We start from the raw sequence: 26,046 nt of genomic DNA, 5'->3' as shown, positions 1-26,046 counted from the left end.
ACCCCATGAAGCTCTCCAAATCTTTTCTCTCCTATGGTGAGTAAATTTTCCTACAAAGTTGAACCCATCATGCCTGATTCAGTCCTCTTGCAGATTCAGTCTGATCCCATCTGAATTGCACAGGTACTCACTTCAGGCCTCGGCAAAGGCTGCCATGTTTGCCCTTCTTGGTCTGTGGAGAAGTGGGTAGATTGTTAATGCCAGTATTTCTCCAGGCCTCAGCCCACAGGGGTGCTGATTGCCAACACAACAGCTTCCCCAGTACACCAGGAGCGTGGATGTGAGGCATCATTTGTAGCTCCATCCTCCAGATGGTTGTAGGTTGAAATGCAGTTTATTAGTAGTAAGTCTGTGAGCAAATTCTTGACTTCTTCAGGCACCATTAAGTGTTCGATACCAGGAAGCTCCAGTGGGTGAGGCTGGGGTGGGGGTTAGGGGAGGGAAGTGTGAGAATTTAATTTACCAAAATATTTATCTTCCAGAAGAAGAGAGCAATTCACCTACATGTATTAATGTAAGTTGACTTCCTCTCTAGCCCTTCTACTGGCGTGGAGAACCTATATCCTTTACGAATTCAGTGCTGGAGTTGGGGGATCCTCAGAAAGCTCTGAAAAGCAAGTTCATTCAGGAAGAGCCTACTGATTTGATAAAAGGAATTGAAATCCAACATCTATACAAGGTATCAGCTCACAAATCTTCTTCCAAGGACTTGAGAAATAGTGCATAGAGGCTTCTGTTTTATTCTGCCAGTGGTTACAAGGTACATTTTGTGATAGATTCTTAATTCCCTTCTGTAATGTTATCCTCAAAATTAGGAGTATAATGTAAAATGTCCTGTTTTCTGTCATACAGTTAAGTGACTGGATGGAGGGTCTAGATGATCTTTCTTGAAACAGTCTCGCAAAAGCCAAACACCTCTTGTTGGGGACACCCTGGAACTCAGTCATTTGATGGCTGACTTTGATCCACCAGTGTTTTTACATAACCAAATCAAATAGTAAACCAGATTTCACCGCTGGCTTCCAGATGCAGAAGTGTTTGTTCTTTCACCACTGTCTGCTGAGTCCAGCATTGACTAAGGACTCCCCTGACAGGATGACTGGATATAAGCTCTATACCCTGGTGTGTCCTCCAGAGCATTATTTTTTTGTTTGGAATCTTCCATTCTTCAAATATGATGAGCCTAAGGAGAGGCAGTGTCCTCTGTATGACTGATACAAGGTCACAGTTAAGGTGCTAGCTCAATACTTTGTGTTGCCTTCCTTGGCCTATGGGATCAAGTGCATCACATGCTGGCCCAGGGGCTCCACAGCATGGGGGATCATCCCAGCTCCTTTACATACTGTGGTAGCAGCTTGGAATGCTCCAGTCTTCACCCAATTTATTGTAGCTTCAATAAGCAGGGATTTCGTTTCCTCTTTTCACATAACAAGCAGTCTGCAGGCACATGGTTCTGGCATGATTTCAGCTGCTCAGCAAAGCTGTCCCAGACCCCTGCTCTTTCTGCTCACTTGCTTTCATTTATTTTCCCTGGACCAGTGGAAGCATATAGCTCTCATCTGCGTGCTTGTCATTTCCCAGTTGCAAGATGGCTGCTGTAGCTCATCTATAGGGAAAGATAAGAGCGAGGGGCTTTATTTTGGGAGGACTTCTTCCTTCCTTCCTTCTTTCCTTCCTTCCTCCCTCCCTCCCTTCCTTCCTTCCTTCTTTTCTGCCCTTCAGTAGATCACCCCTTATTCTTATTGCCCAGAATTCTGCCACATGTCCACCTCAACTGCAAAAGGGAGACTGAGAAGTTAGGGAAGAGGACCATCACACTTGATTCAAAATAATCATACCAGATGGATGTGGGGGCAGGAGACGTGTGCCAAATTCCTTTCCGCAGCACCCTGCTTCCAAACACAGTTAGATAAATGGTGGGAAGAAGTGACGTCTAAGTCTCACCCAACTATAATGTCTGCACTCCAAACCCCAAGTCCAGCCCAGATGCAATTAGACAGGACAGAAATCAGGCACAGTTTCAGGCACTAGGAATTCAGCATGAACAAGACAGACCAAGTCTAAGACTGGGAAAACAGTAAAGATAGAAGCCTCTCAAAAGGAGTGCGCCTGGTATGTGTGAGGAATGACACAGAGCTGAAATGTGATGAAGTGTGATGTATCTCTGCAAGTCAAGTGCCATTGTGGGTGATTTTATTTTCTTCCTTATACTCATATATGAATTACTTGTATAATAAGAAAAAAATAAATGGTATTTAAAATACTGGAGGGCTTCTCTGGTGGCGCAGTGGTTGAGAGTCCACCTGCTGATGCAGGGGACACGGGTTCGTGCCCCGGTCCAGGAAGATCCCACATGCCCCGGAGCGGCTGGGCCCGTAAGCCATGGCCACTGAGCCTGTGCGTCCGGAGCCTGCGCTCCGCAACGGGAGAGGCCACAACAGTGAGAGGCCCGCGTACCGCAAAAAAATAAAATAAAATAAAATACTGGAGACATTTGATTTAGAAAACAGGACAGACTGTCTGGTGTTCTCTCCCTAGATCAACACCGCCCACAAGAGGCAGGGTGCCCTTTCTCAGGGGACTAGCCAGGCAGTGCAGAGCAAGGTGTGGCTCGAGAAGCAGGGAGAAGTTCTCGTTCAAGCTCTGAGCCCTTCGTCCTTGAGCTCTGGCCTCTGTGGTTCAGCTGCTCTACCACCAGGCTCCAGAGGCCAGGGAAACCCCCCTGGTGTTGCTCCCCATCATGGTCCTCAGTAGCTCCAGGCAGCTAAACTCTGAAAGAAGGAGCTCCCTTATGGATTTCCACTTGGAGTCCCACTGATGAACTTTCGGAGGAAGTTGGTGTGGGTGCTCGGCCTGTCACAGGTTCTTCAGAAATGCCACATGCGTGTGCATATTACACTGTCAGTCAGAGTTGGCTTTTCAACAGGTGTTCTACAAGGGAAGGGATGAACACATGGCAGTCAAAGATCTGACCATAAACCTGTACCGAGGGCAGATCACTGTTCTCCTGGGGCACAATGGAGCAGGCAAAACCACCACCTGCGGCATGCTCACAGATATGTGTGTGGGGTCAGCCCTCCCGAGGAAGTGCTGAAGAAATTGTTGATCCAGATCTAGATGTTTTGGCTCCATCTCCCCTCATCAGATTTCACTGGCATCTTTGTTTGTTGTTTGTTTTTTTACTATCTACGTAGTAGTGCCTGGTTGTTCACATTACCCTGTAGCAGGAAAAGGGAATCTTTGACTCTTTCGGTCAATCTGAGGAACTTAGTTTCAAACACTATCAGGAAGCTGTGAACACTGCTTAGCATGTTTCCTTCCAGGTAGAACTTTCCGGTACAGTGAGGCACCACTAATCTCTCAACCAAACATTTCATCCACTTACTTTTGATTGCCAGGGGCACTTTTAGAATGATACCTGGTGAATTATTCTAAAATTATCTGTTTCAGAATAGTTTTTATGCCTAAATAATTCTTTCACATTCCATTAACTAAAATAATATCTGTGATATTTGAAAACTCATTCATTCAAGAAACATATATTTATTGAAGGCTTAACCTATGTAAAGCTCTGTACAAAACCAGTGAGATGCATTTCCAAATTTTGAGGCACTCTGAAAGCCCACCAGTTCTTCTGTGTTACATACAGAACACCAAACGGCTGGGAAGCTATGAGCACTTCAAAGTCAAGCTGCCACAATTCTCCTCACAGGTTGCTGATGCACCTTCCACTGAAGACATTTGAAGAGCAGCAATACTGTGAAGTTTGGTCTGAGGTGCCTTTGGTACTGGGACTTTAAAAACCAAGTTTCAGCCCAGCAGATACATGCTGGATGGGCTCTGGATGTGTCAGGACAGGGGTGCAGTAATGTCTCCAGACAGGTGGTCCTCTCTCAGATACAGGCATTGCTACTTCTGGCAGCATGATCATTTCGGGAAGGCCTCCCTGTCTATGTAGACTTGTGAGGACCTCAGTACTTGAAGGGTGATCCAGCTAGACACCAGGCTAAGTGATCAAGGAGGCAAGTCAGGTACAAACATTGTTTAAGAAGGCCAACGGATAGAAACACTCCATAGACACTTCCCTATTGCATTCCCTTATATTCTGTTCCTAGTATTCATCACAGTCTGTGCTCATCTGGTTTGTGTATATATATATATATATATATATATATGTGTGTGTGTGTGTGTGTGTTATTTCTCTGTCTCCCCCATCCCTCTCCCTAGGAAGCTTGTTCTGTTCACTTCTGGATCCACAGTGCCTGGAACCGTGCTTGGCAAAGGATAGGCACTAAACAAATATCATTGAATGAATGAATTAATTAATTAATTAATGTAATTGTAAATTCTGCCAAAATGCAGACCATGAATGATAAATAAATAAATAATACATACATCAGTCCACTCTAGAGCCATAAATAAATAAATAAATAAAATTTAAAAATACAAAGCATTGCATAGGATTCCCACCTATGTTTCGTTCTAAGAGTTTCAAACATTAGTTCTTTTTAAAATAAATTTATTTATTTTATTTTATTATTTATTTTTGGCTGCATTGGGTCTTCGTTGCTGCGTGCGGGCTTTCTCTAGTTGTGGCGAGCGGGGGCTACTCTTCGTTGTGGTGCGCGGGCTTCTCATTGCAGTGGCTTCTCTTGTTGGGGAGCACGGGCTCTAGGCTCGCAGGCTTCAGTAGTTGCAGCACACGGGCTCAGTAGTTGTGGCTCTCAGGCTCTAGAGCATAGGCTTAGTAGTTGTGCCGCATGGGCTCAGTTGCTCTGCAGTGTGTGGGATCTTCCCGGACCAGGGCTCAAACCCGTGACCCCTGCATTGGCAGGCGGATTCTTAACCACTGCACCACCAGGGAAGCCCCATACATTAGTTCTTACATTTAGGTCTTTGATTCATTTTGAGCTAATTTTTATATGGTGTGAGGTATGTGTCAAATTCATTCTTTTGCACGTGGATATCCAGTTGTCCAGCACCATTTGTTGAAAAGACTGTTTTTTCCCCATTGAATGGTCTTTGCACCTTTGTCAAAAATCAGTTGACCAGGGGACTTTCCTGGTGGCGGAGTGGTTCAGAATCTGCCTGCCAATGCAGGGGACATGGGTTCGATCCCTGGTCAGGGAATTAGATCCTGCATGCCACAACTAAGAGCTTGCATGCCACAACTAAATAAAAAGATCCCGCATGCTGCAATGAAGATCCCTCGTGCCACAACTAAGACCTGGCGCAGCCAAATAAATATTAAAAAAAAGAATCAGGACCAGCCAAAACATATAGGGTGATGTCTGGGAGGGTCCCAAATGAAAAGCTTCCATGTCTTCAGAATGTGTCACCCTCCTGGCACATTGCTATATAGAGGGTAGCTCACCTAAGCTTCAAGTGTCTAGTTTTTACTGGGGTTTCATGACATGGGCGTGAATGATTGAATCATGGACCTCGTGACTGAGCTCAGTCTGCAGTCTTTCTCTCCCAGCAGATTGGGAGGTCAGATTGATATCATGGCTCAAAGCCCCAACCATTAAATCACATGGTTGGTCTTTTTGGTATGACCAGCCCAGATCTTGATCACCTCATTAGCATAAACTCAGGTGTGGCCTGAGGGTACTACCAGGAATAGCAAAGACACCCCTATCACTCCAAGGATTTAGAGGCCCCTTCCAGTAACTGGGGACAGAGGCCATCCAGATTCTTTATTATACAACACTTACATTGATTTTTAATATGCTGAACCTTCCTTGCATTCCTGGGATAAATCCCACTTGGTCATGGTGTATAATCCTTTTAATATGCTGCGGTACTTAATATTAATAAGTCATATATTTAAATGGTTCAAGATGCAAAAGCTGGGAATTCCCTGGCAGTCCAGTGGTTAAGGCTCTACCTTTTCACTGCCAAGGGCCCGGGTTCAATCCCTGGTCAGGGAACTAAGATCCCACAAGCCTCATGGTGTGGGAAAAAAAAAAGATACAAAAGTCTTTTGTTTATCCCTTTCCCTGAAGGTAGTAAGTTTATTATGTGTCTTTCTTATGTACAGTTTATGTATATACAATAGTCCCCACTTATTTGCAGGGGATTTGTTCCAAGACCACCAGTGGATGCCTGAAACCTCAGATAGTACCAAAGCCTATATATACTATGTTTTTTCCTATACATACATACCTATGACAAAGTTTAATTTGTAAATTAGGCACAGTAAGACATTAAACCAATAGCTAGTGGGAAGATCAGCTCAGTGCTTTGTGACCACCTAGAGGGGTGGGATAGGGAGGGTGGGAGGGAGGGAGACGCAAGAGGGAAGAGATATGGGGATATATGTATATGTATAACGGGTTCACTTTGTTATAAAGCAGAAACTAAAACACCATTGTAAAGCCATTATACTCCAATAAAGATGTTAAAAAATAAAAAAATTTTAAAAAACCAAAACAATAATAATAAAATAGAACAATTATAGCAATATACTGTAATTAAAGTTATGTGAATGTGGTCTCGCTTTCTCTCTAAGAATATCTTATTGTACTGTACTTACCCTTCTTGTGATTTGAGGTGATAAAATGCCCATGTGATGAGATGAAGTCAGGTGAATGATATAAGCATTGTGACACAGCATTAGGCTATTGACCTAGTGACAATACATCAGAGGAGAATCATCTGCTCCAGGTGATCCTGGATCATCAAGTCATGACAACATCGATGTAAAGGGCAGACGATGTCGATGGTTGGGGATCCCGAGCAGGACAGAGCCGGATGGCACAGGATTTCAGAGTTCAGGATACTCAGAACGGTGCACAATTTAAAACTATGAGTTGTTTATTTCTATCATTTTAAAATATTTATTTATTTATGTATTTTTTGACTTCTTCATTGGGTCTTCATTGCTGTACGCGGGCTTTCTCTAGTTGCGGTGAGCGGGGACTACTCTCTGTTGCGGTGCACGGGCTTCTCACTGCGGTGGCTTCTCTTGTTGTAGAGCACTGACTCTACATGCACGGGCTTCAGTAATTGTGGCAGGCAGGCTCAGTAGTTGTGGCTCGAGGGCCCTAGAGCACAGGCTCAGTAGTTGTGGCGCACAGGCTCAGTTGCTCCGTGGCATGTGGGATCTTCCTGGACCAGGGCTCAAACCCGTGTCCCCTGCATTGGCAGGCGGAGTCTTAACCACTGCGCCACAAGGAAAGTCCCCTATTTCTGTAATTTTTCATTTAATATTTTCAAACCATAGTTGACTGTGGGTAGTGGGTAACTAAAACTGTGGAAACCGAAACCTCAGGTAAGGGGGGACTGCTGTACAAGCAAAATGCTTGTTGGACGAGCCAGCCTCCCCTCAGAAGCTGCTGCCAGATCTCTGTCCTCTGCTATTTCAGCTGAAAGACTTGTTGCACCAGAAGTGCCCTGAAGCAATCAAATGTGTGCTGCACATCCTCAGTCTGGAGGACAAACGGGACTCCCGGAGCAGGTTCCTGAGTGGGGGAATGAGGCACAAGCTCTCCATTGGCATCGCCCTCATCGGCATCACCCTCATCGCAGGCTCCAAGGTAGGGGGCTGCAGGGCCTGGCTTCCTTAAAGATACAGGTCAGGGCCCCCACATGCAGTAGACAAACACGTTGGGTCAGCAGGGCCCAGAAGTATCACTTTATAGTTCCCACTTGGCCTGGGCTGGCTGCAGGCCCTTCAGCCATGGCCCAGGCACCTCAGCTCTGGACACCCTGGATGGGCAGTCTCGTGTGGGTGGTACTGCTGAATCTTCATTGACCTCCAGTCACATAGGGCCTGCAGTGCAGCCAGCCGGGGCCCGGGACGTGACTCTGCCGTCATCACAAGGTCATTCCTCTGCCCTTCAGGTGCTGATGCTGGATGAGCCAACCTCAGGCATTGACGCCATCTCCAGGAGGGCCATCTGGGACCTTCCTCAGCAGCACAAAAGTGATCGCACCATCCTGCTGACCACCCACTTCGTGGATGAGGCCAACCTGCCGGGGGACCGCATCGCCATCATGGCCAAGGGGGAGCTGCAGTGCTGCGGGTCATCTCTGTTCCTGAAGCAGAAATATGGTGAGCGGCCCCGGGCAGGCAGCCAAAACTCCATTCTGTGTGGGGTCAGCGTTGCTGGCCCAGTGTGCTGGAGAAAGTATCCATTGGTAACGTTCCTGAAGAGCCCCTGAGATCAGGCAGGGAGAGGCCTTCTCTAGACATCCTGTTCTGCTACCTGTGGGTAGAGACCTGAGGCCCCAGGCAGAGGGGCTTGTGAGAACGAAGAAGGAATGAAGCAGATCTCTGAGACTTGGAGTTAGAAGGCCTGTGTTTGAGTTCCACTCTGGTAGTTTACTCCCTCTTCATCCTTTCTACCAAGTTAGTTCATCCTTTTTTGGCCTTAGTTTTCTGATCTATAAAACGGAGATTAAGATACCATGTTCCTCAAAGTGGGAGCTAGTGCATGCAAAAGTGCGAGTTGTTATTTCCACAACTGGGTGTACTCCTCATTAGCATCCCACCACAAACATCCTCCCCTTGTTTTCCTGGACCCCCAGCCCTCTGTGTTTCCCTCTTATGTCTCTGAATGCTCCTTTGCATCACTTCTACTTCTAAACATGGAAATGCCTTGGTTGCTTTACTTTTCTTTCTCTGCCCACTGACTTAGTGATCTCATCCAGTGTCCTGACTTTAAATACTTACCTGGCTGAAAAACGTATGTATCTCTGGCTGGACCTCTCAACTGAACTCCAGATTTGTGTATTTAACTGCCTACTCCACACATCCACATAGACAGTGAACAGACCTGAAAGACTTGTCCAAAACCTGTGCAGAGCTGAGCTCCAGCTCTTTACTGCCAAACCATCTCCCCCACAGTAAAGACAGCGCCATTCTTTTTTTTTTTTTCTTTTTTCTTTTTGTTATATGTGGGCCTCTCACTGTTGTGGCCACAGGCCACAGGCCACAGTTGCGGAGCACAGGCTCTGGACGCACAGGCTCAGCAGCCATGGCTCACGGGCCTAGCCGCCCCACGGCATGTGGGATCTTCCTGGACCGGGGCACGAACCCGTGTCCCCTGAATCGGCAAGAGGACTCTCAACCACTGCGCCACCAGGGAAGCCCGGCAGGTCCATTCTTCTAGATGCTTGGCCAGAACCTTGGGGGCTCCCTGATCCTCTGTCTCTCATAGCCCATAACTGATCTACCTGCAAACTAGTGACCTTGCTTTCCTCCCACCTCTACCACTTGTTAGCCTCCTGGTCCAGGCTGCCGTCCCTCTACCTGCATTATTGCAGTTGCTTCTAACCCACCCCTGGCCTCTGCCCAGTTGTCAGAATGAGTGTGTCACTCTTCTGCTCAGTCCACCAATGACTTCCTGTTCCACTGAAAGGAAAAGGCAGAGTCTTGGGAGTGGCCCAAAGGCCTTGCTTTGCCTGGTCCTATTACCCCGACCACATTTCCTAAAGTTCTTCAGCTGCTTTGCTCTGCTCCTGCCTCATGGCCCCCTTTCTTATCCAGCATACTGGGCCTGCTCCTTCCTCTGGGCCACATATTGTCATGCCTTCTCCTCTTCCTTAGGTCTTCAGTCCTTTTACAGATGTCACATTTTCAGTAAGGCCTTCCTTGTGACCCTGTTTAAAGTCACAATCCCCGATACTCTGTATCCCCTCCCCTGTTCATCTTTCGCCTTAGCACTTGTCACTAATATACTCTAAATTTTACTTATTTATCTTATTATTTGTCTCACATGCCTTTAATGAAAGCCCCTTGAGAGTAGGGATCTTTGACTATTTGGTCCACTGCTATGTGCTCAGTACCTAGAAGAGTGCCTGTCACATCATAAGAGCTCAGTGAATGTTTATTGAATGAGTGCATTGCAAGCAGTGTAGTAACAAATGTTACTAGTAATTTCTGAAAGAATGTTTAGAATACCATAAGGTATGTATCCTCAAAAACATAATTTAATTATGATAGAGGTATGCTTATTCTTAACCTTAATGTTCAAGGCCCCTACCTACTAAGTTTCCACTTCCCCACATTAGTTATCGCTTAAAGAGAGTGTTGCCCTTAATACAACCCACCTTTATTTTGCCTAGCATTGCTAAATGTGCTATTATCACCTCCCAACTATGGAGTAGAAGGTAAGACTCAAGAGTAGCATTATAGACCTTCAAAGCCAAGTTCACTGTGGTTTAAATTCAAGCCTGCAGGGCTCACCAGCTTCCCTGTCCTGTGGAGCTATCCTGTTCTAGGATATAGAATGCTAAATGTGACTAAAAAGGGTAAAACTGTTTCATGATCTTTTAAATGTTGTTTCAGGTACAGGATATTATATGACTTTAGTGAAAAAACCTCACTGTAACACGGAGAAGATTTCTCATCTGATTTATCAACACACACCAAATGCAATTTTCCAGTCTAGCACTGGAGAAGAAATAACATTTATACTTCCTAAAGAGAGTGTGCACAAGTATGCCATACCTGAGACGTCTGGAGTAATTGTTTGCATGTACTGAGTGTACAGTTGTCTCTCCTATCCCTGTCCTCGCCAAGGGCACTCAAAGCTGTAATGGTCTGGATCCCTAGGCCTTTGGTATTTCCTAGAAAGACACCACACCCCAGCCAGAGTGCACTTGAAAATACAGGACTCTGATCATGTTTCCTTCGCCTTAAAAACCCTTGATGGTTCCCAGTTGCCTTCAGGTTAAAATCAAATTCTTTAAGATGGCTTTAGAGGGGCCCTTGATTGTGTGAACTCTAATTACATGCACCCAAGTAACTGAGCTCAGATGAAGATTTTACTTGATTTTCCTTTAAATTACAGTTGACCCTTGAACCACACAGGTTTGAACTGCGTGTGTCCACTTATACACAGATTTTTTCAATAAATAGGTTACTATGGTACTACACTATCCCCATTTGGTTAAATCTGTGGATGTGGAACATTTGGATATGGAAGGCTGACTATAAAGTTATAAGTGGATTTCTGATGTGGGGTGGGAGCAGAAGTCAGCCCTGTAATTATCTCAGACCTCAGATTGGTTCCCAACACTTCCCTCTCTCCCTCTCCTCAGTCCTCATGTTGCTTTCAGAGAGGAATCTTACCTTATACTTCATTGAGAAAATAAACACCATCCAACAAGAACTCTATTTTATCCCTGTCACAAACCTACAAACTTGCTTGCTTCAACACCAGCTCAAGTACCCACCCACCTCACCTTCTCAAGAGTTCACTTGTTTGATAATTTCCTCTCTCATCTACATCACCAACTTCTCTCTCTTTGGGTCATTTCCATGAACATATTAGTGTGATCTGGAAAAACACTCTCTTGAGCCTACCTGTCTTTCCAGCCACCACTCCATGCCCTGCAACCCTGCACAATCAAAACTCTTAAAATGGGCTAAGCATGTTGCCTGCTTTATCTCATCACCCATGCATTACTTAGTCTACTTCACAGTGGCTTTCACACTCTTCCATCCAAACTGGAAAAGTGCCTATTCAGATCTTCTACCCATTTTAAAATCAGGTTGTTTTTTCTTTGATATTGAGTTGAATGAGCTGTTTATATATTTTGGATATTAACCCCTTATCAGTCATATACTATTTGCAAATATTTTCTCCCATTCAGTAGTTTATCTTTTTGTTTGTCAATAGTTTCCTTTGCTGTGCAAAAGCTTTTAAGTTTAATTAGGTCCCATTTGTTTATTTTTGCTTTTGTTTCCTTTGCCTTAGGAGACAGATCCAAAAATATATTGTTACGATTTATGTCAAAAAGTGTTCTGCCTATGTTTTCTTCTAAGAGTTTTATGACTTCTGGTCTTACATTTAGATCATTAATCTATTTTGAGTTTATTTTTGTATATGATGTGAGAAAATGTTCTAATTTCACTCTTTTACATGTAGCTGTCCAGTTTTCCCAGCACAACTTAATTAAGAGACTGTGTTTTCCCCATTGCATATTCTTGCCTCCTTTGTTGTAAATTAATTGACCATAGGTGCATAGGTTTATTTCTGGGTTCTGTATTCTGTTTCATTGATCTATTTGTCTGTTTTTGTGCCAGTACCATATTGTTTTGATTACTGTAGCTTTGCATGATACCTCCAGCTCTAGACTTCTTTCTAAAGATTGCTTTGGCTATTTGGGGCCTTTTGTGTTTCCATAAAAATTTTAGACTTATTTGTTCTAGTTCTGTCAAAAATGTCATTGGTATTTTGATAGAGATTGCATTGAATCTGTAGATTGCCTTGGGTAGTATGGTCATTTTAATAATAATAATTCTCCCGATCCATGAACACAGTATATCCACCACTTTGTGTTGTCTTGAATTTCTTTCATCAGTGTCTTATAGTTTTCCAAGTACAGGTCTTTTATCTCCCTAGGTAGGTTTATTCTTAGGTATTGTGTTCTTTTTTATGTGACAGTAAACGGGATTGTTTCCTTCATTTCTCTTTCTGATAATTTGTTGTAAGTGTATAGAAACGCAGTAGATTTCTGTCTATGAATTTTGTATTCTGCAACTTTTACCAAATTCATTGATGAGTTCTAGTAGTTTTTTTGGTGGCATCTTGAGGATTTTCTATGTATAGTCATTTTCACAATATTGATTCTGCCTATCCAAGAACATGGTATATTTTTCCATCTGTTTGTGTTACCTTCGAATTCTTTCATCAGCATCTTATAGTTTTCTTAGTACAGGTCTTTTGACTCCTTAGGTAGGTTTATCCCCAAGTATTTTATTCTTTTGATGTGGTGGTAAATGGGATTGTTTCTTTAATTTCTCTTTCAGATCTTTCATTGTTAGTGTATAGAAATGCAACAGATTTCTGTGTATTAATTTTGTATCCTGCAACTTTACCAAATTCATTGATGAACTCTAGTAGTTTTCTGGTAGCATCTTTCGAATTTTTATGTATAGTATCGTGTCATCTGCAAACAGTGAAAGTTTTACTTCTTCCTTTCCAGTTTGGATTCCTTTTATTTCTTTTTCTTGTCTGATTGCTGTGGCCAGTACTTCTAATACCATGTTGAATGAAAGTGGTGAGAGTGGGCATCCTTGTCTTATTCCTGATCTGAGAGGAAGTGCTTTCAGCTTTTCACTGTCAAGTATGATGTCAGCTGTGGGCTTATCATATATGGCCCTATTATGTTGATGAATGGTCCCTCTATATCCACTCTGTGGAGAGTTTTTATCATAAATGGATGTTGAATTTTGTCCAAAAGCTTTTTCTGCATCTATTGAGATGATCATATGGTTTTATTCTCTAGTTTGTTAATGTGCATCACATTGATTGATTTGCCGATATTGAACCAACCTTGCATCCCTGGGATAAATCCCACTTGATCATGGTGTATGAACCTTTTAATGTATTGTTGAATTCAGTTTGCTAATATTTTGTTGAGGATTTTTGCATCTATGTTCATTAGTGATATTGGCCTGTAATTTTCTTTTTTTTGTGCTGTATCTTTTTCTGGTTTTGGTATCAGGGCCTTGTAGATAGAGTTTGGAAGCGTTACTTCCTCTGCAATTTTTTGGAATAGTTTGAGAAGGATTTTTCTTCTCTAAATGTTTGGTAGAATTCACCTGTGAAGACATCTGGTCCTGGACTTTTGTTTGTTGGGAGGTTTTTTTGGTTTTGTTTTTATTGATTCAATTTCATTACTGGTAATTGGTCTGTTCATATTTTCTATTTCTTCCTGTTTCAGTCTTGGGAGATTGTACATTTCTGTGAATTTGTCCATTTCTTCTAGGTTGTCCATGTTATTGGTGTATAACTGTTCATAGTAATGTCTTATATTCCTTTGTGTTTCTGTGGTGTCCATTGTAACTTCTCCTTTTTCATTTCTGATTTTATTGATTTGGGCCCTCTCTCTTATTTTCTTGATGAGTCTGGCTAAAGGCTTATCAATTTTTTTATCTTTTCAAAGAAACTGATCTTAGTTTTATTGATTATTTTCTATTTTTTTGTCTTTATTTCATTTATTTCTGCTCTAACATTTATGATTTATTTTCTTCTACTAACTTTGGGTTTTGTTTATTTTTCTTCTTCTGGTTCCTTTAGGTGTAAGTTTAGATTGTTTATTTGAGATTTTTCTTGTTTCCTGAGGTAGGCTTGTATCACTATAAACTTCCCTCTAGAACTGCCTTTGCTGTATCATGTACATTTTGGATTATTGTGTTTTCATTTTCATTTGTCTCCAGGTATTTTTTAATTTCTTCTTTGATTTCTTCAGTGACTCATTCGTTGTTTAGTAGCATATTGTTTAGCCTCCAGGTGTTTGTGGTTTTTGCAGTTTTTTTCGTGTAGTTGATTTCTAGTCTCATACTGTTTTGGTCAGAAAAGATGCTTGATATGATTTCAGTTTTCTTAAACTTACCGAGACTTGTTTTTTGGCCTGGCATTTGATCTATCCTGGAGAATATTCCATGTGAACTTGAAAAGAATGTGTAGTCTGCTGCTTTTGGATGGAATGTTCCATATATATATATATATATATATATATATATATATATATATATATATATACACAGAGAGAAAGAGAGAGTCCATCTGGTGTAATGTGTCATTTAAGCCCAGAGTTTCCTTATTGATTTTCTATCTGGATGGTCTGTTCATTGATGTAAGTGGGGAGTTAAAGTCCCCTAGTATTATTGTGTTACTATCAATGTCTCCCTTTATGTCTGTCAATATTTGCTTTATGTATTTAGGTGATCCTATATTGGATGCATATATATTTACAATTGTTATATCTTCTTCTTGGATTGATCCCTTCATCATTATATAATGTACTTCTTTGTCTCTTGTTACTGTCTTCATTTTAAAGTCTATTTTGTCTGATATAAGTATTGCTACCCTGGCTTTCTTTTTATTTCCATTAGCATGGAATACCTTTTTCCATCCCCTCATTTTTAGTCTGTGTGTGTATTTAGATCTGAAGTCTCTAGTAGGCAACGTATAAATGGGTCTTGTTTTTGTATCCATTCAGCCACTCTGTCTCTTGATGGGAGTATTTAGACCATTTACATTGAAAATAATTATTGATAGCTTTGTATTTATTGCCAATTGTTAATTGTTTGGGGGTTGTTTTGTAGTTCTTTTTTGTTTCTTTCTTCTTCTTTTGCTCTCTTTCCTTGTGATTTGATGACTATCTTTATTGTTCTATTTGGATTCCTTTCTCTTTTTTGTGAGTATATCTATTACAGATTTTAGGCTTGTGGTTACCATGAGGTTAATGTATAGCAAACTATATCTATATATCTATATCTATAATTTCAAGTTGCTGATCTCTTAAGTTGGAACGTATTTTAACAACCCTGCATTTTTACTTCCCCCCACCAATGTTTACTGTTTTTGACATCATATTTTACATCTTTTTGTTTTGTGTATCCCTTAACTACTTATTGTGGATATAGATGATTATACTACTTTTGTCTTTTAACCCTCCTAATAGCATTATAAGTGGTTGACTTAGTACCTTTACTGTATATTTGTCTTTACTAATGAGATTTTTGCTTTCATAATTTTCACATTTCTACTTGTGACCTTTTCTTTTTGCTTAGAGTAGTCCCTTTAATATTTCTTGTAAAGCTAGTTTTGTGGTGCTGAACTCTTTTAGCTTTTATTGTCTGTAACACTTTTGATCTCCCCGTTAAATCTGAATGACAGCCTTTCTGGGTAGAGTATTATTGGTTGTAGGTTTTTCCCTTTCATCATTTTAAAAATATTGTGCCACTCCCTTCTAGCCTGCAGAGGTTCTGCTGAAAGTCACCTGATAGCCTTATGGGAGTCCCCTTGTACATAACTTGTTGCTTTTCCCTTGCTGCTTTTAATATTTTCTCTTTGTCTTTAATTTTTGCCATATTAACTACAATGTGTTTTGGTGTGGTCTTCTTTGGGTTGGTCCTGTTTGGGACTCTCTTACTTCCTGAACCTGAATATCTGTTTCCCTTCCCAGGTTAGGGAAGTTTTCAGCTATTATGTCTTCAAGTATGTCCTCAGTCCCTTTGTCTCTCTCTCTTTTCCTTCTGGGACCCCTGTAATGTGAATGTTAGTACACTTGATATTGTCTAAGAAGTCTCTTAAACTGTCCTCATTTTAAAAAATTCTTGTTTCTATTCAGCTTGAGTGATTTCCATTACTCTGTCTTCCAGTTAGCTGATCCATTTTTCTGTATTGTTTAATCTACTGTTGATTCCTTCTAGTGTATTTTTTACTTCAATTATTGTATTCTTCAGCTCTGTTTGGTTCTTCTTCATATTTTCTAACCCCTTGTTAAACTTTTCACTGTGTTCACCCATATTTCTCCTGAGTTCTTTGAGCATCTTTAGGATAATTACCTTGAACTCTTTATCAGTTAAGTGACTTCACTTAGTTCTGTTTCTGGGGTTTTATCTTGTTCCTTCATTTGAAAAATATTCTTCTGTCACCTCATTTTGCCTAATTCCAGCTGTTTTTATTTTTACGTTTTTGATAGATTGGTTACATTTCCTGATCTTGGAGAAGTGGCCTTAGGTAGGAGACATCACATCCTATGCATCCCAGCGGTGCATTCCTGTCTGGTCACCAGTGCTCTATGCTCTACAGGTGTTTCCTATGTGAGCTATGTGTGCTCTTCTGTTGTGGCAGGCTGACTACTATGGGCAGTCTAGTAGGTGTGGCTGACTTCCAGTCCAGTTGTTGCCAGGCTCCCACAGAAGTTATTTACCTTCTCAGCACTGTCCTCAGCGAGCTGTTGAGAGGATTCACAGAGTTAATAAATGGAAAAGGGCTTAGAATGGCCCTTGGCATTTAGTAAGCACTCCAAAAATAGTACTGTTATTTCTTCTTGCTCAAAATAAAAGAGATTAATTAATATTTACTTTGTATCTGCAATGTGCTAGGTGTATGTTTGATTTATCCTTACAGAAATTTTTTTTTTTTTTTTTTTTTAGCTGTATGCGAAGCTCCCACTGTTGCGGCCTCTCCCATTGCGGAGCACAGGCTCCGGACGTGCAGGCTCAATGGCCATGGCTTACGGGCCCAGCCGCTCCGTGGCATGTGGGATCCTCCCAGACCGGGGCACAAACCCCATGTCCCCTGCATTGGCAGGCAGACTCTCAACCACTGCGCCACCAGGGAAGCCCCTTACAGAAAGTTTTTGAAGTAAATGCTGTTATGCTCATTGTTCAAGTTCAGAGTCATGAAGCTAGAGAGGGACAGAGTTGAGATTTGAACAAAAATATTCTAGACTCCATAGCCCATGCTTTTTCCTCTGTAGAAAGCCAGTGGTGATAATGAGGGATTCACCTTCCACCTTTGAGGAATAAAACTGTTCTTCCATCTCAGGTTTGAATTTCTATTTACTGACTTGGAACTGAGGCAGGAAGAGCTGGGCATTGCCGGCTTTGGGGCCTCTGTCACAACTATGGAAGAAGTCTTCATTCGGTAAGCAAGTACAAAAATATAGACTCCAGGAATCTTAGGGTTGGAAGGGATCTTAAACATTGCCCTGTGCTTGAATCCTTTCTATAACATCCTCACTGAATGGTCTTCCAGCCTCTGACTAGTACTTCCAGTAATAGGGATATTGGTTAATGCAGAAAATATTGAATGTAATATCACCCAACAAACAAAATTTTAACATAAATTTCTAGGAATGAAAATCAAAAAAAAAATTATACCAGTTGTGATACTTTTGATTGTAAGTAACAGATAACCCACACTCAGCTGGTTTATTAGGAAGGTTTATTATTTCATTTAAAAAGATTTCCCAAGTTAGGGCAGCTCTGAGATTGGCTGATTCATCCACCAAGCTATTTGAATGTAATGAAGCAGGGATGCTGGCTCAGTGCTAGGAAGGCTTTGAGGAGGCATTCCAGGTAAACTACCCAAGAGGCCACACTAGGCCATAAGGTGGCAAGAAGAACAGGTGAGTATTTTACCCAGTCTGGTAATATTTGTCTTCTAAATGGAATATGTAGGCTATTTACGAGTATTACTTATGATATATTAAAGTTTATATCTATCATTTTATATTTTATACTAGTCCTGCTTAGTCTATACGGCTTATTCTCTCCCTTTTTTGGATTATTTTTTCTCATTCTATGTTTTCCTCCCTACCCCACACTAACTGGAAACTATATATTCTTATTTTAGTGGTAAGCCTAGATATTGAGATACACATATGTAATTTATCAAAGTCTCAGGTGAATTAGTATCTTTCCTCTGCTTCTGGAACACTTGAATTTTATTCACACACATCCCACCATCACCAACTTATATACTATTATTATATATTTTAATTCTCTTTTTTAACTCCACAAAACATTATTGTTGTTTGGGGAAGACAATGGTCATTTAAATTCATGTACATAGTTAACTCTTTCTGTTTTCTCCTCATGCTTCTCCAGTAACTTTCCTTCTGCCTGCAGTACATTCTGTACCACGTCCTTTACTGTTTTTATGCTGGTGCCAAACACTCTCAGTTATTTTGGTCTGGAAATGATTTTATTTCTCCCTGATTTTTGAAGGATATTTTCCTTGTCCATCCTTTTGCATTTATTCTAACTGTAGCCATATATTTTAGGTGTATTTCTTATAAACAGAATATAGCTGGAGTTTAAAAAAACATTAATTTGTCTATCTTTACTTTTTAAATAGAAGCTTTGGTCCTTTACAACTAATAAAAATTCTAATTCATTTGGTTTTGAATCTACCATGTTATTCAGTGTTTTCTATTTATCCCACCAATTCCATATTCTCTTATTTCCTTTCTGGTGTTTTGGATTGATTTAGTGGGTTTTTTTTTTTTTTTTACTTTATATTTTCTCCTCTGTTAGTTTAGAATTTGTAAGTTATTTTGCTGTTCTCTTGGTGGTTATCCTAAGACTACAATGTGCATTTTTAACTTATTAAAGTTTACAATAAACTAGTACATTTACCACATTCCAGACAATGCAAGGTACATAGCACACTTAAATTCCATTTATTCTACTTACAGAGATATGTGCTATTTTGTTCAGCTATTTCAATTCTGTGTATTTTTTTTTTTTTTTTTTTTTTTTTTTTTTTTTTTTTTTTTTTATGCGTTACGCGGGCCTCTCACTGTTGTGGCCTCTCCCGTTGCGGAGGACAGGCTCCAGACGCGCAGGCTCAGCGGCCATGGCTCACGGGCCCAGCCGCTCCGCGGCATGCGGGATCCTCCCAGACCGGGGCACGAACCCGTGTCCCCTGCATCGGCAGGCGGACTCTCAACCACTGCGCCACCAGGGAAGCCCCTGTGTATTTTTAAAAACCCATAATACATTATTGTTTTTTGTGCAATCGGTATTCATTTAAATTTAGCACATATTTATAATATCGCTTATATGTGGAATCTAGAAAAATGATACAGATGAACTTATTTGCAAAGTAGAAATAGAGACACAGAAATAGAGAACAAACCTATGGATACCGGTGGGGGAGGGGGGGTGGGATGAATTGGGAGATTGTGATTGACATATATACATTATTGATACTATGTATAAAATAGATAACTAAAAAAAAAAAAAAAAAAAAAAAAAAATAGATAACTAATGAGAACCTACTGTATAGCACAGGGAACTCTACTCAATGCTCTGTGGTGACCTAAATGGGAAGGAAATCCAAAAAAGAAGGGATATATGTATATGTGTAGCTGATTCACTTTGCTGTACAGCAGAAACTAACACAGCATTGTAAAGCAGCTATACTCCAATAAAAATTAATTTAAAATAAATTTAGCACATATTTACCCTTTGCATTTTTCTTTAAACCTTCATTCACCCTTAAGCTTCCATCTAGAACTGTTTTCTTCCTGCCTAAACAATATCTATTTCCTTTAGCGCAGATTTTCTGGTGATAAAGTCTCAGAGTTTTTGTTTGCCTGAAAATATATTTTTGGCCTTCGTTTTTGAAGGAATTTTTCCTTGATATAGAATTTTACTTTAGCAGGGTTTTTTAAACACTTCTACAATGTAATTCTATTGTCTTCTTTTTTTTTTTTTTTTTTTTTGCGGTATGCGGACCTCTCACTGTTGTGGCTTCTCCCGTTGCGGAGCACAGGCTCCGGACGCGCAGGCTCAATGGCCATGGCTCACGGGCCCAGCCGCTCCGCGGCATGTGGGATCTTCCCAGACCGGGGCACGAACCCGTGTCCCCTGCATCGGCAGGCGGACTCTCAACCACTGCGCCACCAGGGAAGCCCTATTGTCTTCTTTTTAAAACAGATTTACTGAGGTATAATTTACATACTGTAACAGTAATCAGTAATTCATACCATGAAGTTTGATGGCTTTTAGTAAATTTACAGAGTTGTGTGACCATAACCAAAATCCAATATTAGAACATTTTCATCACTCTGAAAAGATCTTTCATGTTCGTTAGCAAGCGTTCCTTGTTCCTATCTCTAGCCCAAGGCAACCACTAGTCTACTTTCTGTCTTTATATATTTACCTATTCTGGGCATTTCATAAGAATGGAGTCATTTGGATTCATATGTAGAAAATCATATAGTATGTATTTTATGTCTGGCTTCTTTCACTTAGAAGAATTTTTGGAGGTTCATTCATGTTGTGGTGTTTATAATAAATACTTGTTCTTTTTTATTTCCGAATAGTACTCTATCATATGGATAAATCACTTTTGCTTATCCATTCCATTCTATTGTCTTCTGGCTTCCAATATGTCCACTGATATGTCAGCTGCCAGTATTATTATTATTCTTTTAATGCAATCTGTCCTTTACCTCTGGCTGCTTTTTTTTTTTTTTTTTTTGGCGGTACACGGGCCTTTCACTGCCGTGGCCTCTCCCACTGTGGAGCACAGTCTCCGGATGTGCAGGCCCAGCGGCCATGGCCCACGGGCCCAGCCGCTCCGCAGCACGTGGGATCCTCCCGGACCGGGGCACAAACCCGCATCCCCTGCATCGGCGGGCAGACTCTCGACCACTGCACCACCAGGGAAGCCCTCTGGCTGCTTTTAATATTGTTTTTTCTTTGTTTTAGGTTTTCAACATTTTTACAGTGATGTGCCTTTGTGTGGTTTTCTTTGTGTTCCTCTGCTTAGGATTTTTACCACTTTTCACAATGTGTTTGCTGATATTGGTCAGTTTTGGAAAATTCTCAACCAATCTCTCTTCTGATCCTTCCTCTCTTTCCACTCCTCCTGGGACTACTACTTATGCATGATTTTTCCCTTTCAGGTGCTCATGTCTGTTACACTCTTTTTTTGGCTTGTATTCATTATCTATTGCTGCATAACAAATTACCCTAAAACTTAGCAGCCTTGAAACAACAAACATTTATTACCTCACAGTTTCTGTGGGTCAGGAGTCCAGGAGCTGGTAGATAAGTGGTTCTGGTTGAGGGTCTCCTGGGAGGTGGTTGTAGTCAAGCTGTTAGCCAGGGCTGCAGTCTCTAAAGGCTCAACTGGGGGAGGATCCACTTCCAAGTTCACTCCTGTTGTTGCTGGCTGACCTCAGTTCCTTGGTATCTATTAGCCTCAGTTCTTCACCATGTGGCCTCTTCCCAGGTTGCTGGAGTGACCTTGTGATATGGCAACTGGCTTCCCCCACAGCGAGTGATCAGAGAAAGAGAGAAAACGTGACCAAGATGGAAGCTACATTCATTTTGTAACGTAATCTTGGAAGTGACATTTTTATCACTTTCACTATATTCTGTTCATTAGAAGTTAGTCACTAGGTCCAGCTCACAATCAAAGGGAGGACATTAGCACAAGCAACAGAAGGAAAATAAACAGGTAGAACTACATCAAAATAAAAAAGCTCTGCACAGCAAACAAAATGATCAACAAAATTAAAAGACAACCTACTGAATGGGAGAAAGTATTCGCAGACACTTATATGATAAGGGGTGAGTATCCAAAATATATAAAGAATTCATACAACTCAATAGCAAAAAAGAGAAAACAATCCAATTTTTAAATGGGCAAAGGGCCTGGATAGACTTTTTTTCCAAAGAATATATTCAGATGGCCAACAGATACATGAAAAGGTGTTCAACCTCACTAATCATTAGGGAAATGCAAATCAAAACCACTATGAGATAACACCTCACACCTGTTAGAATGGCAGAGAGACTGGAGATAACAAGCTTTGGCCAGGATGTGGAGAAAAGGGAACCCTTGTGTTCTGTTGGTCGGAATGTAAAATGGTGCAGCCACTATAAAAACTGATATTGAAGGTTCCTCAAAAAATTAAAAATAGAGGGACTTTCCTGGTGGCACAGTGGTTAAGAATCCACCTGCCAATGCAGGGGACATAAGTTTGAGCCCTGGTCCAGGAAGATCCCACATGCCACGGAGCAACTAAGCCTGCACGCCACAACTACTGAGCCTGTGCTCTAGAGCCGACGAGCCACAACTACTGAGCCCACATGCCACAACTACTGAAGCCCCGTGTGCCTAGAGCCTGTGCTCCACAACAAGAGAAGCCACTGCAATAAGAAGCCCACACGCTGCAATGAAGAGTAGTCCCTGCTTGCCACAACTAGAGAAAGCCTGAGCGCAGCAACGAAGACACAATGCAGCCAAAAAAAAATTAATTAATTTAAAAAAATAGAACTATCATATGATCCAACAATTCCACTTATGGGTATATATCTGAAGGAAATATACTCACTACCTCAAAGAGATATCTGCACCCCCATGTTCATTGCAGCATTATTTACAATGGCCAAGTTGTAGAAACAACCTAAGTGTCCATCAGCAGGGGAATGGATAAAGAAAATGTGATTGATAAACACACACACACACACACACACACACACTATTTGGCCATAAAAAAAAGAAAAAGAGGAATCCTGACACTTGCAACAACATGGATAGGCCTTGAGGGCATTATGCTCAGTGAAATAAGTCAGACACAGAAAGACAAACACTGTATGATCTTACTTATATGTGGAATCTTAAAAAAAAAACACCTCATAGAAACACAGAACAGATTTGTGGTTGCCAGAGGTTGGAGGTAGGGGTGGGGGAATTGGGTGAAGGTGGTCAAAAGTTCTAACCCTCTAATCACTTGTTTTTTTTTCCCATGGCAACCGACCCCCATCCTTTGGTGCTTTCCAAAAGTCACCTATTAACATAACAAAAGACACTTTTATGGCTCTCATCACTTAGAAATTTACGAGGATTTTAGGCGCTCTATTCCAGAACCAGGACAAAGATCAAATACATATTTCTTATTATCAATCACAATAATCACAAAAGGTAATAAAACTTCATTTCCTCATGATTTGGCTACATTTTACTATTATCAGTGCTCTTGAGGTTATTTTTACATCTACTTACATCTGTATGATGGAAATGTATGTTGATAATTTGAAATCAATCATAGTGAGAGTATTTACAACATGGAAATTGATAAACACTATAAATTGGGGTTAAATTTATTGCTTTGATTGTCTAGATTAAAAAAGTAATGACTGAGAAAATGTTAATAGTGTGAATTAAGCTTAAAAGTATGTCATATCTGAAGCAATTTCATTAAGAATAGAATTTGAGGAAATACTGTTCCAGTATTAAAAAAATGTTACTCAATCCAACAAAAATGTTGCTTACCTCATGGACGAATGAGTGAAGTTCTGACATACATCTTTGTTGTTTCACTTTTATCTTAATCATTCATGTTACTTAAACCATCAACCAATGTTCTTGTCAGAACTACAGAGAACCACACACTACTGCCTCCCGCCCATAGCCACATAAGGGCACCACCCTGAGAGCTGCCCCTCCTGCCCCAGTCCAGCCTTCAGACGACTGCAGCCTGGCCAATAGCTTGACTACAGCCTCAGGAGAGACCTTGAGACAGAACCACCCAGCTGAGCCACTCCCAAATTCCTGACCCACAGGAACTGTGTGAGATCAGAAACGCTTACTGTTGTTTTAAGATGCTGAGACTTCCCTGGTGGTCCAGTGGTTAAGACTCCATGCCCCCAGTGCAAGGGGAGTGGGTTCAATCTCTGGTCAGGGAACTAAGATTACACAAGCTGTGTGGCAAGGCCAAAAGATTTTAAAATAAATAAATAAATAAATATGCTAAATTTTGGGATAATCTGTGTCACAGCAATAAATAACAATTAATTCACTGTCTTTTGCAGAACCGTACTAGAGGGAAAATGAGTCACCAGTTTACTGGATTATATTGTTGTGACAAATGCCCAGCAGTAGAATAACTGGCCCAAAGACTATGAATAAAAATATGTTTCTTGGCCTAACAGTTTGCTGCCAACAATGAATACATCTTTTTGCCTTGGTGTGTGTGTGTGTGTGTGTGTGTGTGTGTGTGTGTGGTGGAGGGGGGGGGCAAACTTTTTCTTAAAGGGCCAGGTAGTAAGTACTTCAGGCTATGTAGGTTTAGTGGCATAATCAAGGGTATTACGTAAGTCACTTAGATAACCATCTAAACATGTAACCATTTAAAAATGTAAAATCCTTTCTGAGCTGGATTTGGCCTACTGGCCATAGTTTACAAACCCCTGTCCTAGAGCGTCAGCAATGCTGCATTTTATAATTTATAGTTTTGCTCATAAAATAGATATTAGTGATATTTTTGTTTTAATTTGTATGTGGTATCTTTTAAGGAAAATAATGAAATCTATTTATGCTAGTGTTGCCTCAGTTATTTGGAAAAGTCATTGGTCAGTTAATTCAGTTCTTATTTAGTGCCTATTTAAGAATTTTCTAGCCATTATATACTTGCTAGCAGTATGGAATCTTGGTGCAGCTCTTTTTGCTCTCATTATTGTCCTAACTTATTTTTTTTATATCTTACACAACTTTCATTCTTTAAATCCAAACAAAATGAAATGTGTTGTGATTTTGAGAATTTTTATTTCTTTTTGTTTCTGGTTTGGTTTAGGGTTAGTAAGTTGGTAGATTCCAGTATAGATATGCAAATCATCAAGCTTCCCTCCTTCCATTCTCACCCGCTGGTTAGCAGAGTTCCTGTTAATAGAATTAAACGTCTTAATTCAAGGATTTTCTCAATACAGTCCAGCCTACCAATCCAACCAAACACTGGGGTGAGCAAATATTTCAAATGCATGCAAGAAAGCAGATTTTTATTTCATTCTTGGAATCATGATATTATTCTGTCAGGAAGTATATATCAACCTTTAATAGGGGCTTAAGAAAAAATGTGCAGATTTTAGGCATAAAAGATTGGCTCTGCTGGGTTTCAGCAGTACCATGCTCTTTGCTCCACTTCAAAGTCAGAATGCTGGTGTTTTCTGACTAGGACCAACACAATGGAAGGGAGTATCAGAAAAGATCTAGAAAAAGTCGTGGCCATTCCTTTCACCAGGAAGAAGAAAGAATAAAAGCATTAAATCTACTGGCCAAAAACCATACTTAATCTTTCTTTTTAATTTTTCACTGTGAAACAGATCATGTATTGTACCACCTGGAATTTAAATTTTTAAAAATATATTCTTATGAAGTACATGGACATTCTTTTAATGCTTAAAAAAAGAATATTGATATGCATTTTATATAGTGGTCTTGATTTAGCTATCTATAAGGTATGTTGCAAAATAATGAGACTGGTTTTCATGGGTTAGTGAAGAGATTAATCTCACTGTTTCGTAGTCTTAAATCACCTATTCAAGGGGAAGCTGCCATTCATGGAGCCTCCAAGTTGGAAAGGGTCTTGGGGGTCATCTAGGCCAGTGCCTGTCTTATACAGGAGGCTGTTCTCCAACCCCCAGGAAGGATCTATCCGGCCTCTACTTGGCCAGGCTTTGCTTTAGCAAACAGTTCTGGAACCTTCCCAGGAAGTATTTCTCAGAGCACCACCTCTGATGAGTTATTAGCAGTGCCTTTTAATGAATGTTTGAGGGGAAAGGAGCTTCCATCATGGCAAATGTGGGAAACTTGGGGGGTGCTTGGTAGAGACTTTCAGGGATTTTTTGGTATTTTGAGAACAATGAACACTGGTACCTGAGGCTTGAAGGCCCCGCTGCCTGCCCCAGCTAGTGCAGCACTACAGACAAGTTGGGTGGGAGCATATGCAGTGCCCACCTCCACAGTCTGCTGCCTCTGGGCCCAGCACTGG

General features: G+C 40.9%; 1 protein-coding gene across 1 annotated transcript in view; it reads left to right on the top strand.

Moving 5' to 3' along the window:
* LOC136135337 (ATP-binding cassette sub-family A member 17-like) overlaps window positions 1-26,046 on the top strand; it is a 69,418-nt gene that overhangs the window by 25,936 nt on the left and 17,436 nt on the right. The window contains 7 exon segments of the mRNA XM_065893229.1: window positions 536-679; window positions 2,927-3,064; window positions 7,368-7,538; window positions 7,846-8,056; window positions 10,295-10,445; window positions 17,301-17,399; window positions 24,853-25,015. Of these exon segments, the coding sequence (XP_065749301.1) occupies window positions 536-679; window positions 2,927-3,064; window positions 7,368-7,538; window positions 7,846-8,056; window positions 10,295-10,445; window positions 17,301-17,399; window positions 24,853-25,015 (1,077 nt within the window).

Source organism: Phocoena phocoena, chromosome 15, assembly GCF_963924675.1.
Source record: "Phocoena phocoena chromosome 15, mPhoPho1.1, whole genome shotgun sequence".
Lineage (NCBI taxonomy): Eukaryota > Metazoa > Chordata > Mammalia > Artiodactyla > Phocoenidae > Phocoena > Phocoena phocoena.
The sequence above is the reverse complement of the archived record's forward strand: the minus strand, read 5'-3'. Positions and strand labels throughout refer to the sequence as shown.